General features: G+C 38.0%; 5 protein-coding genes across 7 annotated transcripts; 3 read left to right on the top strand and 2 right to left on the bottom strand.

Moving 5' to 3' along the window:
* The first annotated feature begins 176 nt into the window (after nucleotides 1-176).
* Nucleotides 177-3,340, top strand: LOC110754243 (RNA-binding (RRM/RBD/RNP motifs) family protein). The gene is made up of 6 exons (XM_021955284.2): nucleotides 177-505; nucleotides 846-1,023; nucleotides 1,390-1,487; nucleotides 2,668-2,764; nucleotides 2,928-3,013; nucleotides 3,118-3,340. Exons 1-6 carry the CDS (start codon nucleotides 266-268, stop codon nucleotides 3,169-3,171), a joined length of 753 nt encoding a protein of 250 aa, XP_021810976.1. The 5' UTR covers nucleotides 177-265; the 3' UTR covers nucleotides 3,172-3,340.
* Nucleotides 3,341-4,312: 972 nt separating this feature from the next.
* LOC110754245 (Pentatricopeptide repeat (PPR) superfamily protein) lies at nucleotides 4,313-7,037 on the top strand. Its single transcript, XM_021955292.2, has 2 exons — nucleotides 4,313-4,464; nucleotides 4,906-7,037. The coding sequence occupies exon 2, from the start codon at nucleotides 5,120-5,122 to the stop codon at nucleotides 6,875-6,877; it is 1,758 nt and encodes a 585-aa protein (XP_021810984.1). The 5' UTR covers nucleotides 4,313-4,464; nucleotides 4,906-5,119; the 3' UTR covers nucleotides 6,878-7,037.
* A 572-nt stretch (nucleotides 7,038-7,609) lies between these two features.
* Nucleotides 7,610-10,100, bottom strand: LOC110754363 (Pentatricopeptide repeat (PPR-like) superfamily protein). 2 transcript variants are annotated; one of them, XM_088255401.1, is made up of 2 exons: nucleotides 9,668-9,802; nucleotides 7,610-9,584 (listed from the first exon to the last, which is right to left on the bottom strand). In XM_088255401.1, the coding sequence occupies exon 2, from the start codon at nucleotides 9,533-9,535 to the stop codon at nucleotides 8,066-8,068; it is 1,470 nt and encodes a 489-aa protein (XP_088111527.1). In that variant the 5' UTR covers nucleotides 9,536-9,584; nucleotides 9,668-9,802; the 3' UTR covers nucleotides 7,610-8,065. The 2 variants fall into 2 exon arrangements, with proteins under 2 accessions (XP_088111527.1, XP_021811116.2); XM_021955424.2 differs by having other exon boundaries at nucleotides 7,610-10,100.
* A 288-nt stretch (nucleotides 10,101-10,388) lies between these two features.
* LOC110754281 (Protein prenylyltransferase superfamily protein) lies at nucleotides 10,389-15,316 on the bottom strand. Of its 2 annotated transcripts, none has more exons than XM_021955331.2 (10): nucleotides 15,141-15,316; nucleotides 13,614-13,967; nucleotides 13,246-13,356; nucleotides 12,846-12,936; nucleotides 12,385-12,453; nucleotides 11,956-12,033; nucleotides 11,510-11,599; nucleotides 11,256-11,306; nucleotides 10,917-11,153; nucleotides 10,389-10,818 (listed from the first exon to the last, which is right to left on the bottom strand). In XM_021955331.2, exons 1-10 carry the CDS (start codon nucleotides 15,224-15,226, stop codon nucleotides 10,678-10,680), a joined length of 1,308 nt encoding a protein of 435 aa, XP_021811023.1. In that variant the 5' UTR covers nucleotides 15,227-15,316; the 3' UTR covers nucleotides 10,389-10,677. The 2 variants fall into 2 exon arrangements, with proteins under 2 accessions (XP_021811023.1, XP_088111528.1); XM_088255402.1 differs by lacking the exon at nucleotides 15,141-15,316 and adding an exon at nucleotides 14,622-15,134.
* A 197-nt stretch (nucleotides 15,317-15,513) lies between these two features.
* On the top strand, nucleotides 15,514-20,737 carry LOC110754280 (serine/threonine protein phosphatase 2A regulatory subunit B''beta). The gene is made up of 13 exons (XM_021955330.2): nucleotides 15,514-15,966; nucleotides 16,499-16,741; nucleotides 16,899-17,004; nucleotides 17,078-17,177; nucleotides 17,319-17,424; nucleotides 17,571-17,661; nucleotides 17,796-17,937; nucleotides 18,137-18,284; nucleotides 18,461-18,570; nucleotides 18,705-18,861; nucleotides 19,271-19,396; nucleotides 19,517-19,668; nucleotides 20,191-20,737. Exons 1-12 carry the CDS (start codon nucleotides 15,817-15,819, stop codon nucleotides 19,655-19,657), a joined length of 1,620 nt encoding a protein of 539 aa, XP_021811022.1. The 5' UTR covers nucleotides 15,514-15,816; the 3' UTR covers nucleotides 19,658-19,668; nucleotides 20,191-20,737.
* The last annotated feature ends 310 nt before the right edge of the window (nucleotides 20,738-21,047 follow it).

Genomic DNA, 21,047 nt, shown 5'->3' with positions numbered 1-21,047 from the left:
TCCTTAATGTTGTTGTTGTTTTGGTTGTTTGGGCCTTCTGTTTTGTTCTTAGATTTGGGCTTCTTACTGATTTGTTGTATGAGCACTCTTTTTGTTTGGGATAGGTCTTCGGTCGTATTTGAATGGGCCCAATTAGCTTTTCGATTGTGGCATCAAATAATTAACGGTAATTTATAGAAAACGAAAGAAATAGCAATACGATCCCGATTGTCCCCGATTCCTGCCCATTCAAAACCCTAGCTTCAGCTTAGTTCCGATATCGGCCATGGCGACCCCACCGTCTTCTTCCACAGCTCCTGCATCGACTTCCTCTCAATTCACATACGCGAACGCTTCGTCGTCATCGTCCTACTTCCCTATGCCCTTTCACCTCCAGCAACCCCAGTATCCCACGCCTTACGCCCCCGCAGCGCCACCAGCCCCGCCCGTCTACCCAGCCCCGGCCCCGGCCCCGGCCCCGACCCCGACCTCTGGTGTCTACTCTCTCCCTCAGCAGTATCAACAGGTCTGTCTCAAATCCTCATCACGCACATGTCTTTACATGCATGTACTCTTGGATGCATATATGCATATGTTTAGGTTTATTAACTAGTGTCTGATTTCCTGAATAATTGAGAATAAGTAGAATGGGATTTCTTTCATTGTTTTATTCTTTCGTCAAAAATAGGATATTTCTGTAACTTGCATATTTTCTTTTTTGCTTTTAAAGAACTATTAATTTTGGAATTCTTGTTTTGGAGGTTTTCGGTTTAGTTATTAGAAGCTACTTATCAATTCTTGCTATTTTAGGGGAAATTGTTTGGACGTGTAGGTTTCATGTGTATAATTTGTTGTGAAATGAACAGGCTCAGCAGTTATTTCAAAGGGATGCACAGACGATTACACCTGAAGCTCTTGAGAGTGTGAAGGCTGCCCTGGCAAACAGTGAAATCGAGCACAAAGCTGAAGCTAAGAAGAAAGCCATCCCTCGTAAAGCTGCTGGGCAGTCTTGGGAGGACCCAACTCTTGCAGAATGGCCAGAAAGTATGCATGCTTTCACAATTAAACTTTCCCTTATCAAATTAGTTGTATATTCTTCCACATATATTCGTGCACACACAAACATTAACATTCAATACCATGATTGCATCCCTTTTCAATTTTATCTGTTTATTCCTACAATGCCAGTTTTGAATGTTGCCCTTCTGGCTACTTAGTCAACTGATAGAACAGATATGTGATACCTTGTTAAAAGCCTCACTCTTCATGGGGTTTGGTTTTCATGATAGTTTTTTTGGGTGTTTTAACATGTTGTTCATTTGCAACATTAGCGTGTTGATTTTACACAATCCGTCTTCTGTTTGGTGCATCTTTATGCCTTACAATTCTGTTGGGTTTTGGCTTTGACAGATGATTATCGCCTATTTTGTGGTGATCTTGGTAATGAGGTGAATGATGATGTCCTTTCAAAAGCATTTTCACGATTTCCTTCCTTTAACATGGCCAGAGTAAGTATCTTCCTCAGATACCTTTTCTCTTTCTTCCTTTGAAGTTATTCTCTTGATTGAAATTGTTTGCTTGGTGTAAACATTTTACATTTCCTCTTCAGATTTATATTTCAAGAGAACAGAGCACTTAATGTTTTATTTATTCTAAGGTAGGTTTCATCTACTGTTTACATTTTAGTTAGATATGTGTGACCTTGTGAATAGTTTTCATAATGCATTTTTGCATTTCTCTGAGTTCATGACTTCTAACATTTAACCGTAAGAGGTGTACTGACAACCGACATGAAATTATGTGATTTTCAAGTGCTTGCTGTCTAATTGTGAGATCTCAAAGTTAGTTTAAATCAGGTTTGACCATTTAATATAGGTTGGACTGCTGGAATCAACATTTGGAGCTTGATTTGGTTGAATTTGACCTGACTCTCATGGGCTAGCTTGAGTTATTGCTTGTTGGGTCGATTTGAACAAGTTTGGAGTCAGGTTAGTGAACCGATTGAGCTTCCAAGCGGGTTCTTTTTCTCAATATTTTTATAAACCTTAGGGGTGGGTCTGTAGCCTTTCTTTTGTGCTCGGGAAAACAGTACTCTATAATTACTTTTGTTGGTCAGTGAAATTCTGTGTAAGAAATTCGAAATTTTGCTTTTGTCCATTAACTTAAAAATAATTAACAACTGTTAGTTTAGAACCATTTAACACTGGATTTCCTTGCCACTCAACCTTCAAAATCATACAAGAGTTGGCTCCATTCAATTTTGCATTATGGCCCTAAAAAACTATATCGGATGTCTTGGAACTAAAATTAAAATTTGAAACACATCTAAAGTCTTTCCGTTGCTGCATCAAGGCTTGTTTCCAGTTGAGAGAGCCAGAGTGGTGGGGCAAGGGGGGTGTAGAGGAATATGGGAGTTGGGCCATTGGGTATCCAAGCTAGAGCATGGTACGAAATTGAAATTATACTTTGTTTTTTTTTTTCTTTAGTCTTGTGTATCTTATGCTTTGCTTGTTGTTGTCATTGTGTGCGATATTTATGTTGACTCCCTGGATCGCAGTTATAATCTTTTGCTCATTGTGCAGTTTCTAGCTACTTTTGATTCATCTACTTTTTCTCATAGAATTTATGATTTTTTACTGTGATTGAAAACTAAGAACTTGTATATGTCTACTTTATCACCATATCTAGGTCGTTAGAGATAAGAGGACTGGCAAAACCAAGGGCTTTGGATTTGTTAGCTTTGCTAACCCTTCTGACCTAGCTGGAGCTCTCAAGGAAATGAATGGTAAGAATAATATGGTGTACCATTTCTGTTTATGTTCTCGTTTGGGTATTTAAATTGCTGATTTTGTGTAGGGAAGAAGGTTGTAATCATATTGAGTGTTGTTGATATGGTTTGACTTTGATTTATATGATAACTGTCATAATATAATTGGCACAAATTCCAGGTAAATATGTGGGAAATCGGCCAATCAAACTTCGCAAAAGTAACTGGAGGGAGAGGATAGATTATGACGCACTAGATAGACAAAAGGTATCATTTCCACTTGTGTCATGCAGTTTCAAATTTCCCGCTTGCCATACTTTAATCTGTACTTACCTTTTGTGTATCTGTTCCGTTCTATGGTTTTGTGGTAGAACTACAGTCAGAAGAAACCAAAGCTTTCGAAGAAGAGTATTTTGCACAAGTGAGCCAGAGATTTGTAGAAGACATGGTGAATATGTTCTTTATTTCTCAATTCCAACTCGACTCTTGGTGTGAATTAAGTTAATGTAGGGATATGTGAAGAAGTTTAATGATGATAATTTTGAGGAACGAACAATAAAGGAATTTATAAAAAGTGACACCTTATTATCTTTTGATTTTGAGTTTGCATCGGGTCGTGGTCCCGTCTGGATGTGATGTGAGTCAACAATGGAATATCCGATTTATTAACTAACCTTACAATGCATAGTTTTCTTAACTAGAAAGTGGCATACATAAAATGTATGACTTAACAAAAAGGGTAAACAGAATATCCCTTTTCCCCCCTTCCGTCATATTTACAAATGTAATGTAGGAGTACATATGATCTGATATGTCACATAGCCTGCAAGAACCCCGGAACATCAATGAGACGCTGTTAAGATTTTTCCTGAATACTTGATACTTCTTCCGATCAAGAGTGGATGAAAGCTGATTTTAGACACTGCAATGCGTTTGTCAGCCCTGATTTCAAGGTTGCATTTGCCTACCTCTCTTATCAGCTCGCTGCCTAATCTCTGCATCCACAAAACTCATTTCTTCAGAAAAAAATTTACATACATTCATTTTAAGAAGAAAAAAAAAAGAAAAATCTAAGAAATGGGGAGTGATGAGTTGCATCGAACTACGTGCAGGCAAGATATCTAATTTGACTACTGCCATATTAATTCAGTTCAGTACAACATCACAAATTTTGAGGAGTGTGCAATAGCCTATACCCATATTGGGAAATGAGATTATGAATTAATCATGGTGATTAGTACCTAAAGAGGAAAAGATTACATCACCAGAAGAGGAAGAGAGAGAGACAGACAGAGAATGAGTTTTGTTTACAAGAGGACTTGATTCAGAGAGTGAGTAAACGCGAGAAGAGAGAGAGACAGAGGGTGTAAACTAAATAATGTGATTTTTCACAGGGTTTTTCTCCATTTTTTAAGTTAATGGCTTTTTTGAAATTGTTCAATTCGTTTGGGCCTGACATGGTAATTTATTTGTTTCTGTGGGAGGAATGTCTAATTTTATTAACTTCAGTGGAGTTTAATGTAATTCATTGACCTCTGATTGCAATTTGACAACCCTAGTCCCTAGTTATTAACGTCCGTCTTTTCGATTTTATCAGCAACAGCAACTCAACAGAGCGCTCTTTTCATTAGCGAAAAACGGAAAGAAAAAAAAACAGGGCTTTCTTTCTCCTCTCACTACTCACGGAAGGACAGACAGACCTAAATCCAAACCTCACAGTACGCTCCTTTATCTATCTATATGTGTATGTATACTTTTATTTGGTCTTGTATGTGCTGCAGTGTGATGAAACGGTAAAAGCTGAAGTTCAAATGGTTCTGAACTCTGATTATGTGAAAATGGCATAAATGGATTGTTGAAATTATTGAAAAGAAGATATTGGCTGTTTGAATTTTGGAAAATAATGGAATTTTTTTTATAGAATTATATAATGAATTCACAGCTGAGTTCACAGTAGCTGGCTGGCTGGGCACGTGGTCGGTTGAGACTTTGAACTTGTTTTATATAGTAATAGGAGCGAAAACAAAATCTTCTTTCGCTTTTTCTCTTTGGTGAGCTGAAAGATGGTTTTTTGTCATTGTGTTTGGTTAATTTCTTTGCCTCCTTTTCATGTTTGAAATTTGCTGTTACTGATATTATTGGTTTGAACCTTTTCACAGTTGTAGTTCTCAATCTGAAGCAGAAGAGTCAAGAAAGCGGGGTAATTGTTTTGCTTATTTCGGAGTCTATTAAAAGTTAATAAACTTTGGGCATTCCCCATTTTGTGAGAATCTCAATTCTTTGGATTTAGAGAAGAGCGAAAGTTGGATTACAAGATATACTTCCTATTGGTCTTTTTATCTTGTTTGACTTCATTTGTTCTAGCGGAAGGAGATGATGGGGTATACTGTCACCCAACATAATTTTACAGTTGATGTTTGTTCTTTGCATGGGTGTACAAAGCAAGTTAGCCCTTGTTCTGGCATTGGACCTTTCGCAATATCAAAGTTTTTGAACAAGTATAATCATGAAGCTCAATATTGTTTACAGTGGAAAGGAGATGTTAGTTCCATAAGAAATGTGCGTGTCTTACAGCGTAAGGGTTTCCAAAGAAGTGTTTGTATTGATAGAGTCGATGAGGTTAACGTAGATGAATGGAGCATTGATAATGATGAGATGGGTATTGAGAAAAAATCTGGAGAGGAAATAAATAAAAAGAAGACTCGTACTTCTTTTATATTGAATGTAGAAGGGCGCTTTGTTGGAAATTCTGAGGAAACCAATAATGATATTCTTCGAAAATTTTGCAGCCGTGGGAGGTTAATCGATGCATCAAGGTTAATTGAGGTCATGGCACGTCAAAACCAAATTCCATACTTCCCTTCTTGCACAAACTTAATCCGGGGCCTTGTCAAAATAGATCGATTAGATAAAGCTGCGAAAATTCTGAAGATCATGATCATGTCTGGGGGGGTTCCAGATATTATAACTTGTAACATGATGGTTGGAGGTCTCTGTAAGAGAGGACAGCTAAGGTCTGCAATTGATCTCGTGGAAGACATGAGCTTGACTGGTTGCCCTCCGGATGTGATTACTTACAATGCAATTATTCGCTGCATGTTTACTTTTGGGAATTTTGATCAGGCAATTGCCTTTTGGAAGGACCAACTGAGAAAGGGATGCCCTCCTTATATAGTCACCTATACAGTTCTCATTGAGTTAGTCTGCAAACACTGTGGAACCATGCGGGCTGTGGAAGTTTTGGATGATATGGTGGCAGAGGGATGTTATCCTGATATTATCACCTACAATTCTCTGATTAATTTTACTTGCAGGCACAATAAGCTTGAAGATACTGCTTTGATTATACATAATCTTCTATGTCATGGGTTGAAGCCAAATGCTATCACTTACAACACTATTCTCCATTCTCTTTGTAGCCGTGGGTGCTGGGATGAAGTTGATGAAATCTTCACAATAATGAATGAAACTTCCGAATCCCCTACAGTTGTTACTTACAATATTTTGATCAATGGTTTATGTAAATTTGGGCTTTTAGATCGTGCCATCAACTTCTTTACTCAAATGATTTCTCAAAATTGTTCGCCTGACATTATAACTTATAACACACTCCTGGGAGCTCTTTGTAGGGAGGGAATGATTGATCAGGGCCTCGAATTACTTCATCTTTTATGTGGCACCAGTCGATCACCTGGTTTGATCACTTACAATACTGTGATTGATGGATTGGCTAAACAGGGTTGTATGGAGAAAGCAATGGGATTGTATGGTCAAATGGTAGAAAATGGAATCATTCCTGATGAAATTACCCATCGTTCTTTGGTTGGTGGGTTTTGCGGGGTGAATCTAGTTGAGGAAGCTGTTCTGATATTGAAGGAGATGCATAAGAGAGGCCATCCGGTCCGTAATATTTCTTACAAATTTGTGATCCATGGATTATGTAGAAACAAGAGAGTTGATGTTGCAATACAAGTTCTAGAAATGATGATATCAAATCGATGCATGCCAGATGGGGCAATTTATTCAACTATAACTGAAGGTGTAGCTGCTGCTGGTATGACAAAAGAGGCTGATGAGTTGCATCAGAAGCTGATCGAATGGAACGTTTTAAGTGAAGAGGTCATGTGTTAAAATAGATAGGGTTTATGCAAAATTTTGACTCACTTTGTTTCTTCTTGTGGGCATCTAGACTGCCATTTCTTTGTTGAAGTTGTATAAAATCTGCAATTTCATAAGGTGGTTCTCTTATAATGTTTTACCAGAAATTAATTCTGTTTGATAATTTCTATCATGGGTTTCTGTCTCTGAATCTCATCTGTCGACTCTTATGAATAGTCAATATCTTATGTCTTTTTCTTGCTGGAAGTTCTGGAGGGAAAGGTCTGCCTTTATCTACATCAACTAAAAACATGAGTTTTTCAAATTGAACTAATTTACATGGGTATGCTAAATGCTATGGTTAAAAAGTTTATTTTACGTGGACTTGGTGCTGTTCCTATTTTGGCAAGATAGGAGATATTTAAAATTTAGACACTCTTCCTTGCAGAAAGTGAATTATCTGTTTGTTGTTTGCCATTTGATCCGTTGCTTCTCGTGGTTCCAGAGCTTATTATGATATCTTTGTTAATAGCTAGATGTTAGGCGCTGCTAAATGTCATGACAGTGATGGAATTACAACTGTTTCTTTAGCCATTCAAGATTTGCTCCCAGAGATAAAAGAGGGGGAAACTGTATCTCTCTCTCTCTCTTATATTTTAGGGTCCTCTTGTTTTCATTTTTTGGTTAACAAGACAGGCCCCTAAAACTTCCAGTGAATGTTAGGAAGGAAAAACAAACTAGATACTATAAAAGGAGAAAAACATGTCTCTAGAGCAAATGTTTGCATTAGTAAATAAAATAGAAAAAGCTTAAAAAACAAACTAAAGTTTGCTATGCTCTTCTGTGTTGTGTTGCAAAGCAAAAGATCAAACCCTCCAGGTATTGGCAAATCTGCCCTGCAAGGCAATTTGCTCATTGTTGAGGGGACACAACCTCAAACTTCGTCCGGAACCTAAAATGGTCTTTTAATCCAGCTGCATATGTTTGTTTCATTTGTAGTCCATCGCTGAATTACCTGTTACAACTCATTCTTCTTCCTTTATAAGGATGCCGCACTTGTAATCTGAACCCTTTGCATATTCAGGATCTACTCTCAGTTAACATGGAATGATTTCAGGGCACCATGCAAAACTAGTTTCCTCTGTTGTAAATATCATTAGCAAGAACACATTCAGAAAAGTCCATGAGAGACTGAAAATGCACTGAAGTATATACCAAAAGCTAGTTCTTAATCTCAGACAGGGTAAGCTCTTTGTAAACATCAAGCATAGGAAAGGTTCTATTCAAACGTTTGAACGAATCTTCAGAAATAGCCCTTAAACTAAAAACAGAGTTGGCAAGCTCCATAGCTTCAGCTCGCCATCCTGCAAAACCAATTCCTTCAATCAATAAAATGTAGGTGGTTTCGTTCGGGCGACATCCCTTTTCAACCATTTCCGTGAGCACTTGAATGGCATCTACAACTCGACGTGTTTTGCACAATCCAAGAAGAAGAATGTTATAACTGATAACTGTAGGCTGAAAACCACCGGTTTCCATGTCTACCAACAACCCAATAGCCTCATCTACCATCCCATCTCTGCACAAACATGATATGAGTGAATTGTAAGTAATCTCATCAGGTTTAATTCCGTTGCCTACCATCTCTGATACCATTCCCAGAGCTCTTACTCTGTCTCCACAATTCCACAGTGCACTGAACATGGTGTTGTAGGAACTCACATTTGGAGGGCATCCCACTTCACCTAGGTTCTCAAAGATTTGCAAAGCCTGATCAGCTTTTCCACTCTTACACAAAGCAGCCAAGATTGTATTGTAGTTAACAATGTCTGGTAAGCAACCATCAGATATCATGTAATCCAGGAACTCTATTGCCAAATCTAATCTCCCCTCCTTGCAGAAAGCAGAAACCAAAGGATCATAACTATAAGCATCTGGAGTTAACCCTTTTTTCTTCATAATCTTCAACACGTTTACCGCATCCTCAACTTTGCCATCGCGGCACAGCGTGCTAATCAAAATGCTGTAAGTCACAACATTAGGCTCACAACCTCTTGAACACATATTAGTCACTAGTTTCTCCCCTTCTTCCCATTTACTACGATTCAAAAGTGCTCGTAACAAAATGTTATACGAGATTACATTCGGTGGGCAGCCCTTGGAATCTAAGCTCCTAACAAACTGAAAAGCTCTATCCAGCATCCCTTCTCTGCACATTCCCCTAATAACGGCATTGTAAGTATACATGTCAGGTTTAAGCCCTCTTGATAGCATCTCATCTAAAAGCTTCATGGCTTCATCAATTCCACCATCAACAATGGTTGCTTCTATCAAGATTGTGTAGGTAATCACAGTTGGCCTGCAATTGTCCTTCACCAACTGATCCATGACCTTCAGAGCTAACCCAAGCTTGCCCCTACTACAAAGACTCCCTATCATTATATTGTAGGTCACAACATCAGGTGAAAATCCCTGACTTCTCATTCTATCAAGCACTTTGTTTGCTGATTCAATCCGATTTGCCTTGCAGAACCCGCTAATCAATGCATTGTATGAAAACAAATCGGGTTCACCATATTTTTCCAAGATTTGCATAACCCGGATGGCCTTTTCGATATTTCTCGAATTGAAGAACCCTTTAATGAGTTTTGTGCAAAGAATGACATCAGGTTTGTAGCCCTTGTTCACCATAAGCTCAAGAAAGTAAAGTGACTCGTTGAACTGGCCTGCTTTGCAAGACCTGCTAAGGACCTTGATCAAATGGGTCTCTTTGATATCATAGTTTGGCAAATGGGTTGGTTTTGTTAAAGCAGAAACCATTACCTTTGTTAGGTTTCTGGAGCTGTTTCTACCATTTGATGAAATACACACTCTGCAGCTCACAGCAGCGCTGGTGTGAGGTGAATGGGAAGTGAGTTTCAGCTGGGCGGTGGTTGCGTGGAGGTTCTGAGGCAATAACTTGGTGGAAACTATTGTCATTGATGGTGTTTCTGCGCTCATGTCATGGACAATCGTTTTGCATAAAATTTGGAAAGATGGAGAGAGTGGCTATAAATGTGCAGGGAGCAAGCAAGGTGACCAAACCAAATTGGAAGTTGGAAGTTGGCAGTTGTGAAGGTGATGTTGCTGGTTGGAGTTCTTACCTCACATATATCGCAAACAAGGGTTCCAATCGATTGGATTTCAGGACAAGTGTTATGGATAGGATAAGGAATCACCTCGTACGTTGCAACTTGCAAGGTTTGGGTATTGGGCCGGGACACAATTACTTGAACTCTCGAAACTTGGGTCGGGCTCTAGTAGCAAAGTTGTTCGCCCATGGCCCAGCAAAAGGTGAGCTAAAATGCTAAGACAGTGGGCCACACCCCAGTGGGTAATTGGCTAACTTGTGAGCTCCTCATACATCGATAGCTTGGAGTCGCCCACGAGCACACATGCGACTCCCATAAGCACTGGCTTCAAAAGGAGAGCACTTCATTTGCAATTTTGCTCTTATAATTCCGCAACATAAGAATGTTTTTGTTAGTCTGCGTGCTACAAAATGTCCTTTAACATGCCATGATTTTATTGTAAGTCTCTGATATATCCTTTCCTTATACAAAGCGAAATTAGTAAAGTAAATTTTGGATACAACGTTAACACAGTTCTTTGCAAGGCTGCTCTGATACTCAGCAATCCAGATAATACAACATCCTTTAACAATATGGGCGTATGTATTAAAAGTTGATGTAACATATCGGGAGATCGGTATCTTCTCCCTTCTCCAGCGCCAAAGGGGAGAAAATAACAGATAACCTGGTTAAGAATTGATCCAGGGTCTAAATCTCCCCCATTTAATGGTCAGATGCTTCAACATAGCCCGTTAAACAATCCCAAGTTGAGGACCTTTCTGGGCACGCCTTATTCAGCAGAGCTTTCAGATTTTCTGTTTTGAGCTTCTCTTGTAATTCAATCCGACAAGAATCAGGGATTTGCTGATGCAGGTAAGAGTAACATAAGCATCCAGGCAACTTGATCAAAGAGTACTGTGTGAAGTCATGACAAATTGCATATGGAGGAAAATTTCCATTACCTTAATCAACCATAACATGTAAGTAGCAGAATGCATAGCCTGTGCTTGGTAATCGTCAAAGCTATTATCTGGAATGATTGAGCAGGAGTGGAGGAGATGTAACTCATTATCCATAAATACGCTGAAGTCATCATTCATGCTGGTTTTCTGCTCCCCACGGCTGGACAGACCAGTGTGATCAGTTAAGAAATGCTTTATCCAAAATAAGGAAAGGAAGCGACGATGAAGCCATAGAGCCTGTTTACAGTGAATACCACAGAAATGAAAACTCAGGGGGGGTCTAAGATAATTGGTGAACCTGGAAAATATTGTTACAATTAAGAGATGTGTATCACCCACCTCTCTTCCTATGTAGCGCTTTATTAGCATTTCATCCCAATCAAGTTCATCCTATCATGCCCACATTGTTAAGCAGTGAATGCAAATGTAATTTCAAATAAAAGGAAAAGACAAAAATTGATATTATTGATACAAGAATAAATGAGAAACGTTCATGTAAGTAACAGAGCACTGGCCAGATATCTAAAAAATGCTTGCCTACAGAAAGTGATGGTGTCATAAATTGTCGAAAAGAGATGAAAGAAGATTTGTACCTTCCACAGTAGATATATTTCAACACTGTAACCAGAAGATGATATTTCTTGTTCACAGCATCGGTCCTCTAAAATCTTAAGCATTAGCTGCTGCAAAACGATAGAAACAAGGATCGTGAGGGGAATTAAAGTCCAGCTTGTTTGAAATTGCCAGTTCTACAATGAAGAGAATTGTGTTCTTTTTTAAACCTATGCCTTGCTAATTCCATGCACACAAATGTAAGAAGAATTACAATGATTAGCTATCAATCAAAATTAGTGTTTTACAAAAGAACACTAACTCCACATCAAACTGAGGCAACATCATTTTGTGAGGATTTATACATTATTTAAGGAATAGATGATTTAAGATCACATTTAAAAAATTTGCTGTCAATATAACACCACGGTATTATGATCAATGAATCTTTAATCAGGAGGCAAAACAAAAGAAAACAAAGACTCACACTACGATAATGGAAGCAACAATGATCCGCAACATGCAAGTTGGCCCAGTTTCTGGATCTCTTTAATTCATGTAGCAACTGCAAGCACACATTTTCTTTATAAGAAACGGCAAGCAAGCACACATTTAGGGTGCATATAGTTCACATTACCCCCAAGAGGCAAAATGGATTTCCTGTAATATAAGTATGTATGTTGGAATAAGAAACTGAATGAAACCCAAAAACTTATGTGTCACAGTTTTAGCAGAGGAAATCAGATTCACGTCTTTTGAGAATCAAAGGCTAACATAGAATTCTCTTCTTGCACTTTTCAAATTTATAGGAGTGCAATTTGGCTCATAATTGTTCACATCACTACAATATGAAGAGTCCTAGAAGGTAACCTGAATTATTCCCCCACAAAAGAGAAAAAAAATGATGAGATCTAACCTGTTCTCTTGTCATGTAGGAAACCAACCAGCAACGATGATTCCATGCACGGTAATTCATTTTTGACCTCTGTAAAGAAATATTCTAATTATAAAATAGCAAACAATAACAGGGAAAATTCTCATTTACCCAATAAAGGAAGTAAACACCTAAGGATATTGTGGAATGCCATAAGGAATAACCATTGCTATCCATGAACACTGTGCTTTATGTTGGACAAAGAGAGTGAATTACAGATATTATCAGCTAGTTTGCTACAGAAAAATTGGCAGCTTAATTGGAAACCTTATTTCACTGACAAGCTGACTGTCACATGGACAGATTATAAGAATTGTGTTGTTTTCCCTAGGAAAGCAAGAAAGAGAATGACCACAAGTAACACATGTGATAATAAATCTTGATAAAGTTCAAGTAAACCTTTGTAAATTAAAAGTACGCAGTTCCCTGAACTGAATTTAAACCTCAGCTATTTTCTCCACCAGTTCAGACTCTTTGGTCGCAATCTCTGGCAGAGTTGAACACTTTTCAGAAATTGATTTGATGACCCACTTCCTGCCAATGATCGATTTGTTCATAAAATTCGAGTCTAAAGCCATTATATGGGAAAAATAAATAAATAAATAACTATAATAAGAGACTTGATTAAACCATACCTAGCTGAATACTTATAAATAAGAAACTTCACGCCAGTTATTAAACACGCGTGTGCATATATAAATCAATGCAGTCAGTTGAGAAAAAAAAGTTTTCCCTATATGTCTTCTTGAAGTCAACTATGGTGGTACCCATAAGGCAATAACCAACTACACTTGTCAATGTTTTTCTTGCAGATAAAGTAAAAAACTTTTGTTAAAATGTTACCTATGGCCCCAAGCATACTCAGACTTAGGTGAATATGAAAGAACAAGTGCTGACAAGAGAAGTTCATCCAGTAATGCTGAGAGCTTATGCTTCTCCAACACCACGAGCTTCCTGCGTCAAATATACAAAATCAAGTAGGTGCCATGACACTGTTTCAAAAACATAAATACACACACACATAATGAATTGGGCATAAGATAACAAATAAACATATCATGATCCTCGATTCTGTACAGGTAGGGCATGTAGTTGCCTTAAGTTTAATTCACAAGCATATTTGATTTTATATTTTAAAAAAAAGTATGTTTGAACAAGTATAGCAAAGAGAAAACAAGTATAACTGAACCAAAAATGAAAAGAAGGAAGACCTGGAATGCCATGCAGTGCCGAAATCACAACTTAGCAACAAAAGAGCCCTGCTATGCTTCATGACGGCACTTTCAATATCGTCATCCAAAGATAGTGAGGTGCATAGAGAATTCTCAGCCCCAGATACATTAGAGGTGCTGTTCAGTTCCTTAAACTGTCTATTGGCTGTCATAAACGCATCCTTAGATGCCTTATATAATGGAAGAAGAACTTGTGTTGAAATCCCCAACTTATGATCCTTATTCCAAAAAACTGAATTTCTATCAGCTGAGCTGTCAGATGAGGGTAAGGAATGACCTGCCTCTTCGTTCAGCTTGAAAAACTGGGATGGGTGAACAAATCCCACCTCATCGCTGGGTTCAATCAAGTGGCAATACAAAATATAAGACAGTGGCACAACTACACATTCCAAAAACATATATGAGAACCCTTTAAAAAAGAGAAGCTATACACAAAATCATAATGCACCCACAATACAAATACACCAAAAGCATAAACTTTAAAAGATTTAAGCAAAAGAATCAGTATACTTGGCGGATCCAGGAATTTTACTTTCGGGGGTCAACATGTAAAAGCTCACAAATATTTTTTAGACAAAAGAGACCTGTAAAAATGAAACGATAACATTATAATTCATATATAATATGCAATATTTGCCCTTTCCCTTTATGAATCAATACCACTTGATCACTTGTAAGTTGTTTCTATGCTACTCCTTTGGCCGCATATTAAACAAAAGAAATCAAGATTTCTTTTGCACACTCTCACAAAGATCACTCAGCTAATCTGAAAAATTAGAACTTCTTGCATGGACATTTAAATTATCTAATCTCAGCTCTATTTTAACATACTCACACCTTGTGCATTCTGTCTCCCCTTTCTAAAACCATTAGTTCCAACATTATTTCATTTGGGGTCTAAAGATGTATATATGCATGAGAGATGGCTCTATGCTGCAAAACCATATATCCCAGTTCTATAAGGATCAAAAGCAAGAGACCAAATGCGCCCTTTGGTTTCTGTTTCCTCTCCTGGGTCTTTCATGTAAGCTTGTGAGACCATATAAATTAAAATCATCACTTTGCTGATTGCTATATATGCGTCCCCTTTTAATGTTTCCACATGACAGTTGCAGAGATCTCAAGCAAAATTGGCATAAACTAGGGACACCTAGGCAACAATTTTCCATCTCCAAACCGTTCCATTGAGCTCATCAAACCCATGAATGCAGGGCGTGTGAAGCTCTATGATACCAACCAGCTAGGCAACTCGCTGCTGCTGCTGAAACATGGGGAAGCTCGCACCAGGACCTCCACAGCCTTTTTCATGGTTTCCCTTCCAAGGGGTCGATTGACCCCAGTGACCCATGGTGGCCCCGCCACACAACCAAGCAACCAATAAAAACTAGCTATTAAAAAGAATTATGCAGGGCATTTTAGCAAACGTGAAGTTTGCATCACTGAAAACAGAGAATCAAAACCTGCTATCATTTGATTCTTTGCTACATACAAGTATGAACGACTTACATGCGAGGATCGGATTCCAAGATATGTTCGAATTGATTCAGAAGATCGACCATTTTTGCTTCGGAACGCAGCTCGTCTTCGTTCATGGTTTTGTGTTTGGTTGCCGAGAAATACAAAGAAAAAGCCGAGGGAAAATGAGAGTGTTTATTGCATATGGAGGATGATAATTAGCATGGTGATTGATCAGTTTGGAATCTGATATAGTGGGACAAAAAGATAAATTCATTAAAGAAACCAGGTGGAAGGTTTCCATTTGTTGTCAAAATAAGCTGCAAAGGAAAACTTATGAGACTGGTTGTAGGTGATTTCACGTTAAGCCTAAACCATAGGGACACGTATACATATTTCTTCTCCGAGCCTTTTCGCATTTTCTTTTTTGTTAGAATTTGAGCTGCTATTGCTATTTTACAAATCTCTCTCTCTCTCTCTCTCTTTCTCTGAGAGCTAAAAGTGCATCAATCGCCGAAGAAAATTTCTCTCATTTACCCTCCCTTTCTCCCGTTCTCGCTCTCTCGCTAATCACTTCAATTCCTCAAGGATCTGGTGTTTCTTCCACTTCAAATCTTACCTTTTTCCAATCACATAAAAAGGCATTGAAACAATTTTTTTATTTTTTATAAAGCTCTTGGGCTTTGAATTCTGAATCTAGGGTTCTGTGATCTGTATATGTGTATCGATGAGTATGGAAATCGCGGTGGATGCGGCGTCGTTTGACGCCGAGTTGTTGCAACTTACGGAGGTGTCCCCTTTGGCCCTCAAATCGAATCCAAGCTACGTCGAGTCGCTCTTCGAGCAGTGGCTTTCGCTTCCCGAAACTACTCGTCTGGTACTTAAAAACCCCTTTAGTCTTCAAAATTTGAAATTGTTTGTTTTTTTGCATTGTATTGGTTTTGCATCTTATTGGGTTTCAAAGAATTTCTGGCTGCATTTTTTGTTTATTGAATTTGATAAGCTTGGTTTTTTCTATTGAAATATTGAAATAATAATTTATGTAATTGTATGTGTATGTTTTGAACACATCAAATTTGCATGGATTTGTGCTAACGTGTGAAAATAATGTGAGCTAGAAATAATGGTGCGGAATTTATTCTTGTATATAGTCATTTTCCTGCCCATGATATTGAATTTGTTCAGAAACGATGTCATTGTGACTGAAGAAGCATAATAGGGCACATTTCAGTCATGTAAAAAGGGATTAAATTCGTAAAAAGTAAGCGCAGTGTTTGTAATTACGAATGCCTTAAAGCACTTCTTTAAGCATTTTTAATTAGGAAACGTATGCTGTATATCCTATACATTGTTTCTTGCTTTTGTGGTGCATGCTAATTATTTCATGTTTCCTGCCTTTATGACTGCAGGTGACACAATTGCTCGCTGAAGCAAAGGCAGGTGGACCCTTAACTGTCCATGGAAACTCTTCTAGTCCGCATGCCACTGCAGGCAATGCTTTGCCTTCCATGTTTCCAGCGGGCAGTGCACCACCACTGTCACCAAGAAGTTCATCTGGCTCCCCTCGCATTATGAAACAGAGGGCTGGCCCTTCTAATTTAGGTTCTCCCCTGAAAGTAGTTAGTGAGCCAGTTAAAGAATTGATACCTCAGGTTTGACAAATCCTGATATTTTCTGGCAATCTGGTGCTACTATTTTGCTATATAATTTCTTATGCACTTTCTTCATTTGAACTTAACTAGGTGTAACGATTTTTTTTAGGAGAAGGTTAGTAATTTTTTTAAACTTGGATTTTTGTACCACTTGCAGTTTTACTTTCTAAATGGTCGCCCACCTCCAAATGAACTAAAACAGCAATGTTTATTTAGAATCAATCAGTTTTTCTCTGGAAATGCAGATGGACTGCAGATGCAAGGTGAGATATACATAAGATATGAGTTTATGTGGTATTACTGGAACGAGCTGTAATTTTCTCTCTGGTATATCAGAATTTAAATCAGTTGCTAAGGAAGTTTGCAAGCTGCCTTCATACTTCTCCACGTCTCTTTTCCGAAAGATTGATGTTAATAGCACTGGATTTGTAACAAGGTATACTTTCTGTTATTGCTTGTGAAAGAATGTAGTTTCCTAAGTGTGCTCCCTACCCCAACCCCCACCCCAGTCCATGTCTGCCCTACTGCGTCTTATCTTATGTCCATGCTCTTACTTTTTCAATTAATTTGTTTGTAGGGATACATTTACTGATTATTGGGTCAATGGAAACATGTTGACGATGGATATAGCTACTCAAATATATTCAATCTTAAAGCAACCAGATCTCAAGTACCTTACTCAGGTTTTTGTTTTGTTTTATATTCTTCTTCTCCTTTTATATTTTATTACAGATCTGTGTACAACCTTATATCTCTACAAATATGAATCATGATAAATGCAATTTATGCATTACCTACTATCCTAAATCCTACCCCTGTTTGATATCAGGATGACTTTAAACCTGTCCTTCGAGAACTTTTGGCAACTCATCCAGGGTTGGAGTTCTTACAGAGCACACCTGAGTTTCAAGAAAGATACGGTTTGTTCTCCACCTATAATCAGCCTTTTCCTTATACTGTTTTGGTATTCCATTTTTTTTTCTCTGGTTATGATTGATGCAATAACTTTAGCATGATGCAAACCTTAACGTGAGATAATATTGCAATGGGCCAGCTGAAACTGTAATATACAGAATATTTTACTACATAAATAGATCTGGGAACGGTCATCTCACCCTCAGGGAGCTGAAACGTGGAAACTTGATTGATGCAATGCAACATGCGGACGAAGAAGAGGACATCAATAAGGTTTTGAGGTAAGGATTCCGGATAGGGACTTATTTGTGTTTGAAAGTGTGAGCAGTAAAATGAGGAATCACCATGTCTCGTTTCTTTCACACAATCTGGAATAGTGTGCTAGAGTGTGTTCCTCGCTGCATCTTTATGTACAATATCTGATATCAAAACTTTTTGGTCTTCATCTAACCCCTTGATTTCTTATATTATCTGTTACAGGTACTTCTCTTATGAGCATTTTTATGTTATATACTGCAAGTTTTGGGAGCTGGATACGGACCATGATTTCCTTATCGACAAAGAGAACCTGATAAGATATGGTAACCATGCACTTACCTACCGGATTGTTGACAGAATATTTTCTCAGGTTTGTGTCATGAAGATTTTGTGTCAGACCGACTACAAGAAAAACTTTTCTTTCAATAAAAACTTAAATCTTGGTCCTCTCTCTCTCTCTCTCTCTCTCTCTCTCTCTCTCTCTCTAACAGGAATACAAAAACACGCAGTCTTGATTATGTATTAAATGAGTTTTTTTGGTTCCAGGTTGCAAGAAAGTTTACTAGCAAGGTTGAGGGAAAGATGGGATATCAAGATTTTGTGTACTTCATTCTGTCAGAGGAGGATAAATCGTCTGAGCCTAGCCTTGAGTTCTGGTATATCTTTACCTCTTACGTTTAGCTGCTAATTAATTGTAATTGAATGTGTGCTCTCAGTTTGCTAGAGTGACTATTCAGTTAATTATTCTATCAGCTGCCTAGTAGCTGTGACACTACATTGTTCTTGTTAGGTTCAAGTGCGTAGATTTGGATGGAAATGGAGTTCTGACACGGAATGAACTGCAATTCTTTTATGAGGAGCAATTGCATAGAATGGAATGCATGGCCCAAGAACCTGTTCTCTTTGAGGATATATTATGCCAGATAATTGACATGATTGGACCAGAGGTTTGCCTTTTCCTATTTGTGCCTTTTTCTGACTGTTCCTTTTTATTGTTATATTCTTCTTCTTCTTCTTATTTTTTTGGAGAATAAACTGAAGTTTATTAACAAAACCTGGATGTACTAGGCTGAGGACACCTAGTCCTTATCGAAATACATTATTAAAGAGTTAAAGATCACTTGTACATGAGCAATCAAAACCAAGACTAACCAATTTATACACATTATTCCGCCTTCCAATTCTTACTATATTTAAGTAACCCCCCCTCCTTCCCTCTCCTCCTTTTAGGTTTATTGCTTCAAGAAAGTTGTATAAAAGAATGGAATTCTAGGAATCTTTTATGCATGTTTCTCCAAATGCACCATTAGTTAGATATGGTTTTACTGTGGTTGACATGAAGTTTTGTTCTTGCAGAATGAGAGCTATATCACACTCCGTGACCTGAAAAGCTGTAAGCTTTCAGGAAGTGTCTTCAATATCCTTTTCAACCTTAACAAGTTCATGGCCTTTGAAACTCGTGATCCGTTTCTCATTCGTCAGGTACAGAAAACAAATAATCCTTTCATGATTTGAAATTGGAAGAGTCCAGATAAAAATGTTAGATTAGTGGACTGCATTACTATTGTTGGTGACTGCCTTGCTGGTATTGGACGTGTACAGGAACGCGAGAATCCAACCTTGACAGAGTGGGACCGGTTTGCGCATAGAGAATATATCAGACTTTCTATGGAAGAAGATGTTGAAGATGCCTCCAATGGAAGTGCTGAAGTTTGGGACGAATCGCTTGAGGCTCCCTTTTGAGTTCAACTCGGGTAAGATAGTAAATTTGGAAAAGCTTTATTTATTTTTACCCTTTCCTTTGATGGTGCAAGCTAGGTGTGGAATAGGGCATAATATCCTACCTGGGTAAAGATTCTTAGAGTTCTAAAACGAGTATGAGTTCCCTAAAATAATTGTGGTGAATTTGTGTGATGGGCTGATGGGAAGCATCTTGTTAGCCTCAGTTTCTTAGACCGAAAATTATATAGTTGAAGCAGATGACGATTACCATAGGTGCAGATCCTAAACAACTTATAAGCAATCATCACAAAGATTTGTTGTTTGACTTCACATGCAATCATGGATACTTTCATTTGTGTTGCATTTGATTTTTGAGATACTAGCTGAAACACCAATCCAAGTCCGTAGACTCTCTCAGATCAAACATCATAACTTTGTTTGTATGGATCACAAGTACCAAGGCATCAAATGATGAATTTATTGTTCTGCATAATTTCTTTTCTCGTCTCCATTACCTATGGAAATTTCACCTTTGCATTTGTATTTCTTTGCAGGAATAGACTAGGAAATTTCAGATTCTTCTTAAACAGGCAATCAGACAGAACTGACGACTCATAGAATCAGTATATTGAACAAACTGTGGCAGTTGAGACACCTACACTTTATTGACGGAAAATTCTGAACTTGGCGGTGTCAGGGTACCTTGTGCCACCAGTAAAACAAAAAAAAAAATGGTCTGCGTGTGCATGAATTAAACAAATGATGGGTCAGAGTGCTAGCCCCATTGCCCCGTATCGTAGCATGCGGAATAGCTGCCTGCTCAGAGATGATTAACCACGTCCAGTTGAAAGATAATAACATCCGTAACATTCAGCAGCCCCCTCTTTCTTCTCTCTCTCGCTCTCTATTTGGTTCAATTGTTACCTCAAGTTGTAAGATATCACTTATTTAAGTTTCTTATTTATTTTTGTTATAGTGGTTGGTTGTTCAAAAATACATTCATTTGTAAAATTTATTAGGTGGTGTCAGACTTTCTTTGTTAAGAAATTTTGAGTTGGATTTTGGTTATTATCAATTGATATTCTTGGTTTCATTTTTCGATATTTTCTATGTTAGTAAGCATTGACTTGATGTTCTGAGTGGATGCCACTTTACCTCTCCTCCATTCTATCATACACCATTTTTCGGTACCCAAACAAAAAGCTAGGGAACCCGTGACTACAGGCAGATGGAAAATTCAGTTGGAATATTTTGTTGAATTTGAATACAGGCAGATGGAAAATTCAATGGAAACTGCAGAAGCTCATGACTTTAGTAACTGCACTTTCGTGTCAATTTCATTGCCCAAAGCATCACTGTTTTAATAACCAGGAAGTCAAAAGCTACTTTTCTGAAGTAAGCAAACAAGACA

The sequence above is a fragment of the Prunus avium genome, chromosome 6 (assembly GCF_965620075.1).
Source record: "Prunus avium chromosome 6, drPruAviu1.hap1.1, whole genome shotgun sequence".
Taxonomy (NCBI): Eukaryota; Viridiplantae; Streptophyta; class Magnoliopsida; order Rosales; family Rosaceae; genus Prunus; species Prunus avium.
Note: the sequence above shows the minus strand (reverse complement) of the source record. Positions and strands in the feature narration are given on the sequence as shown.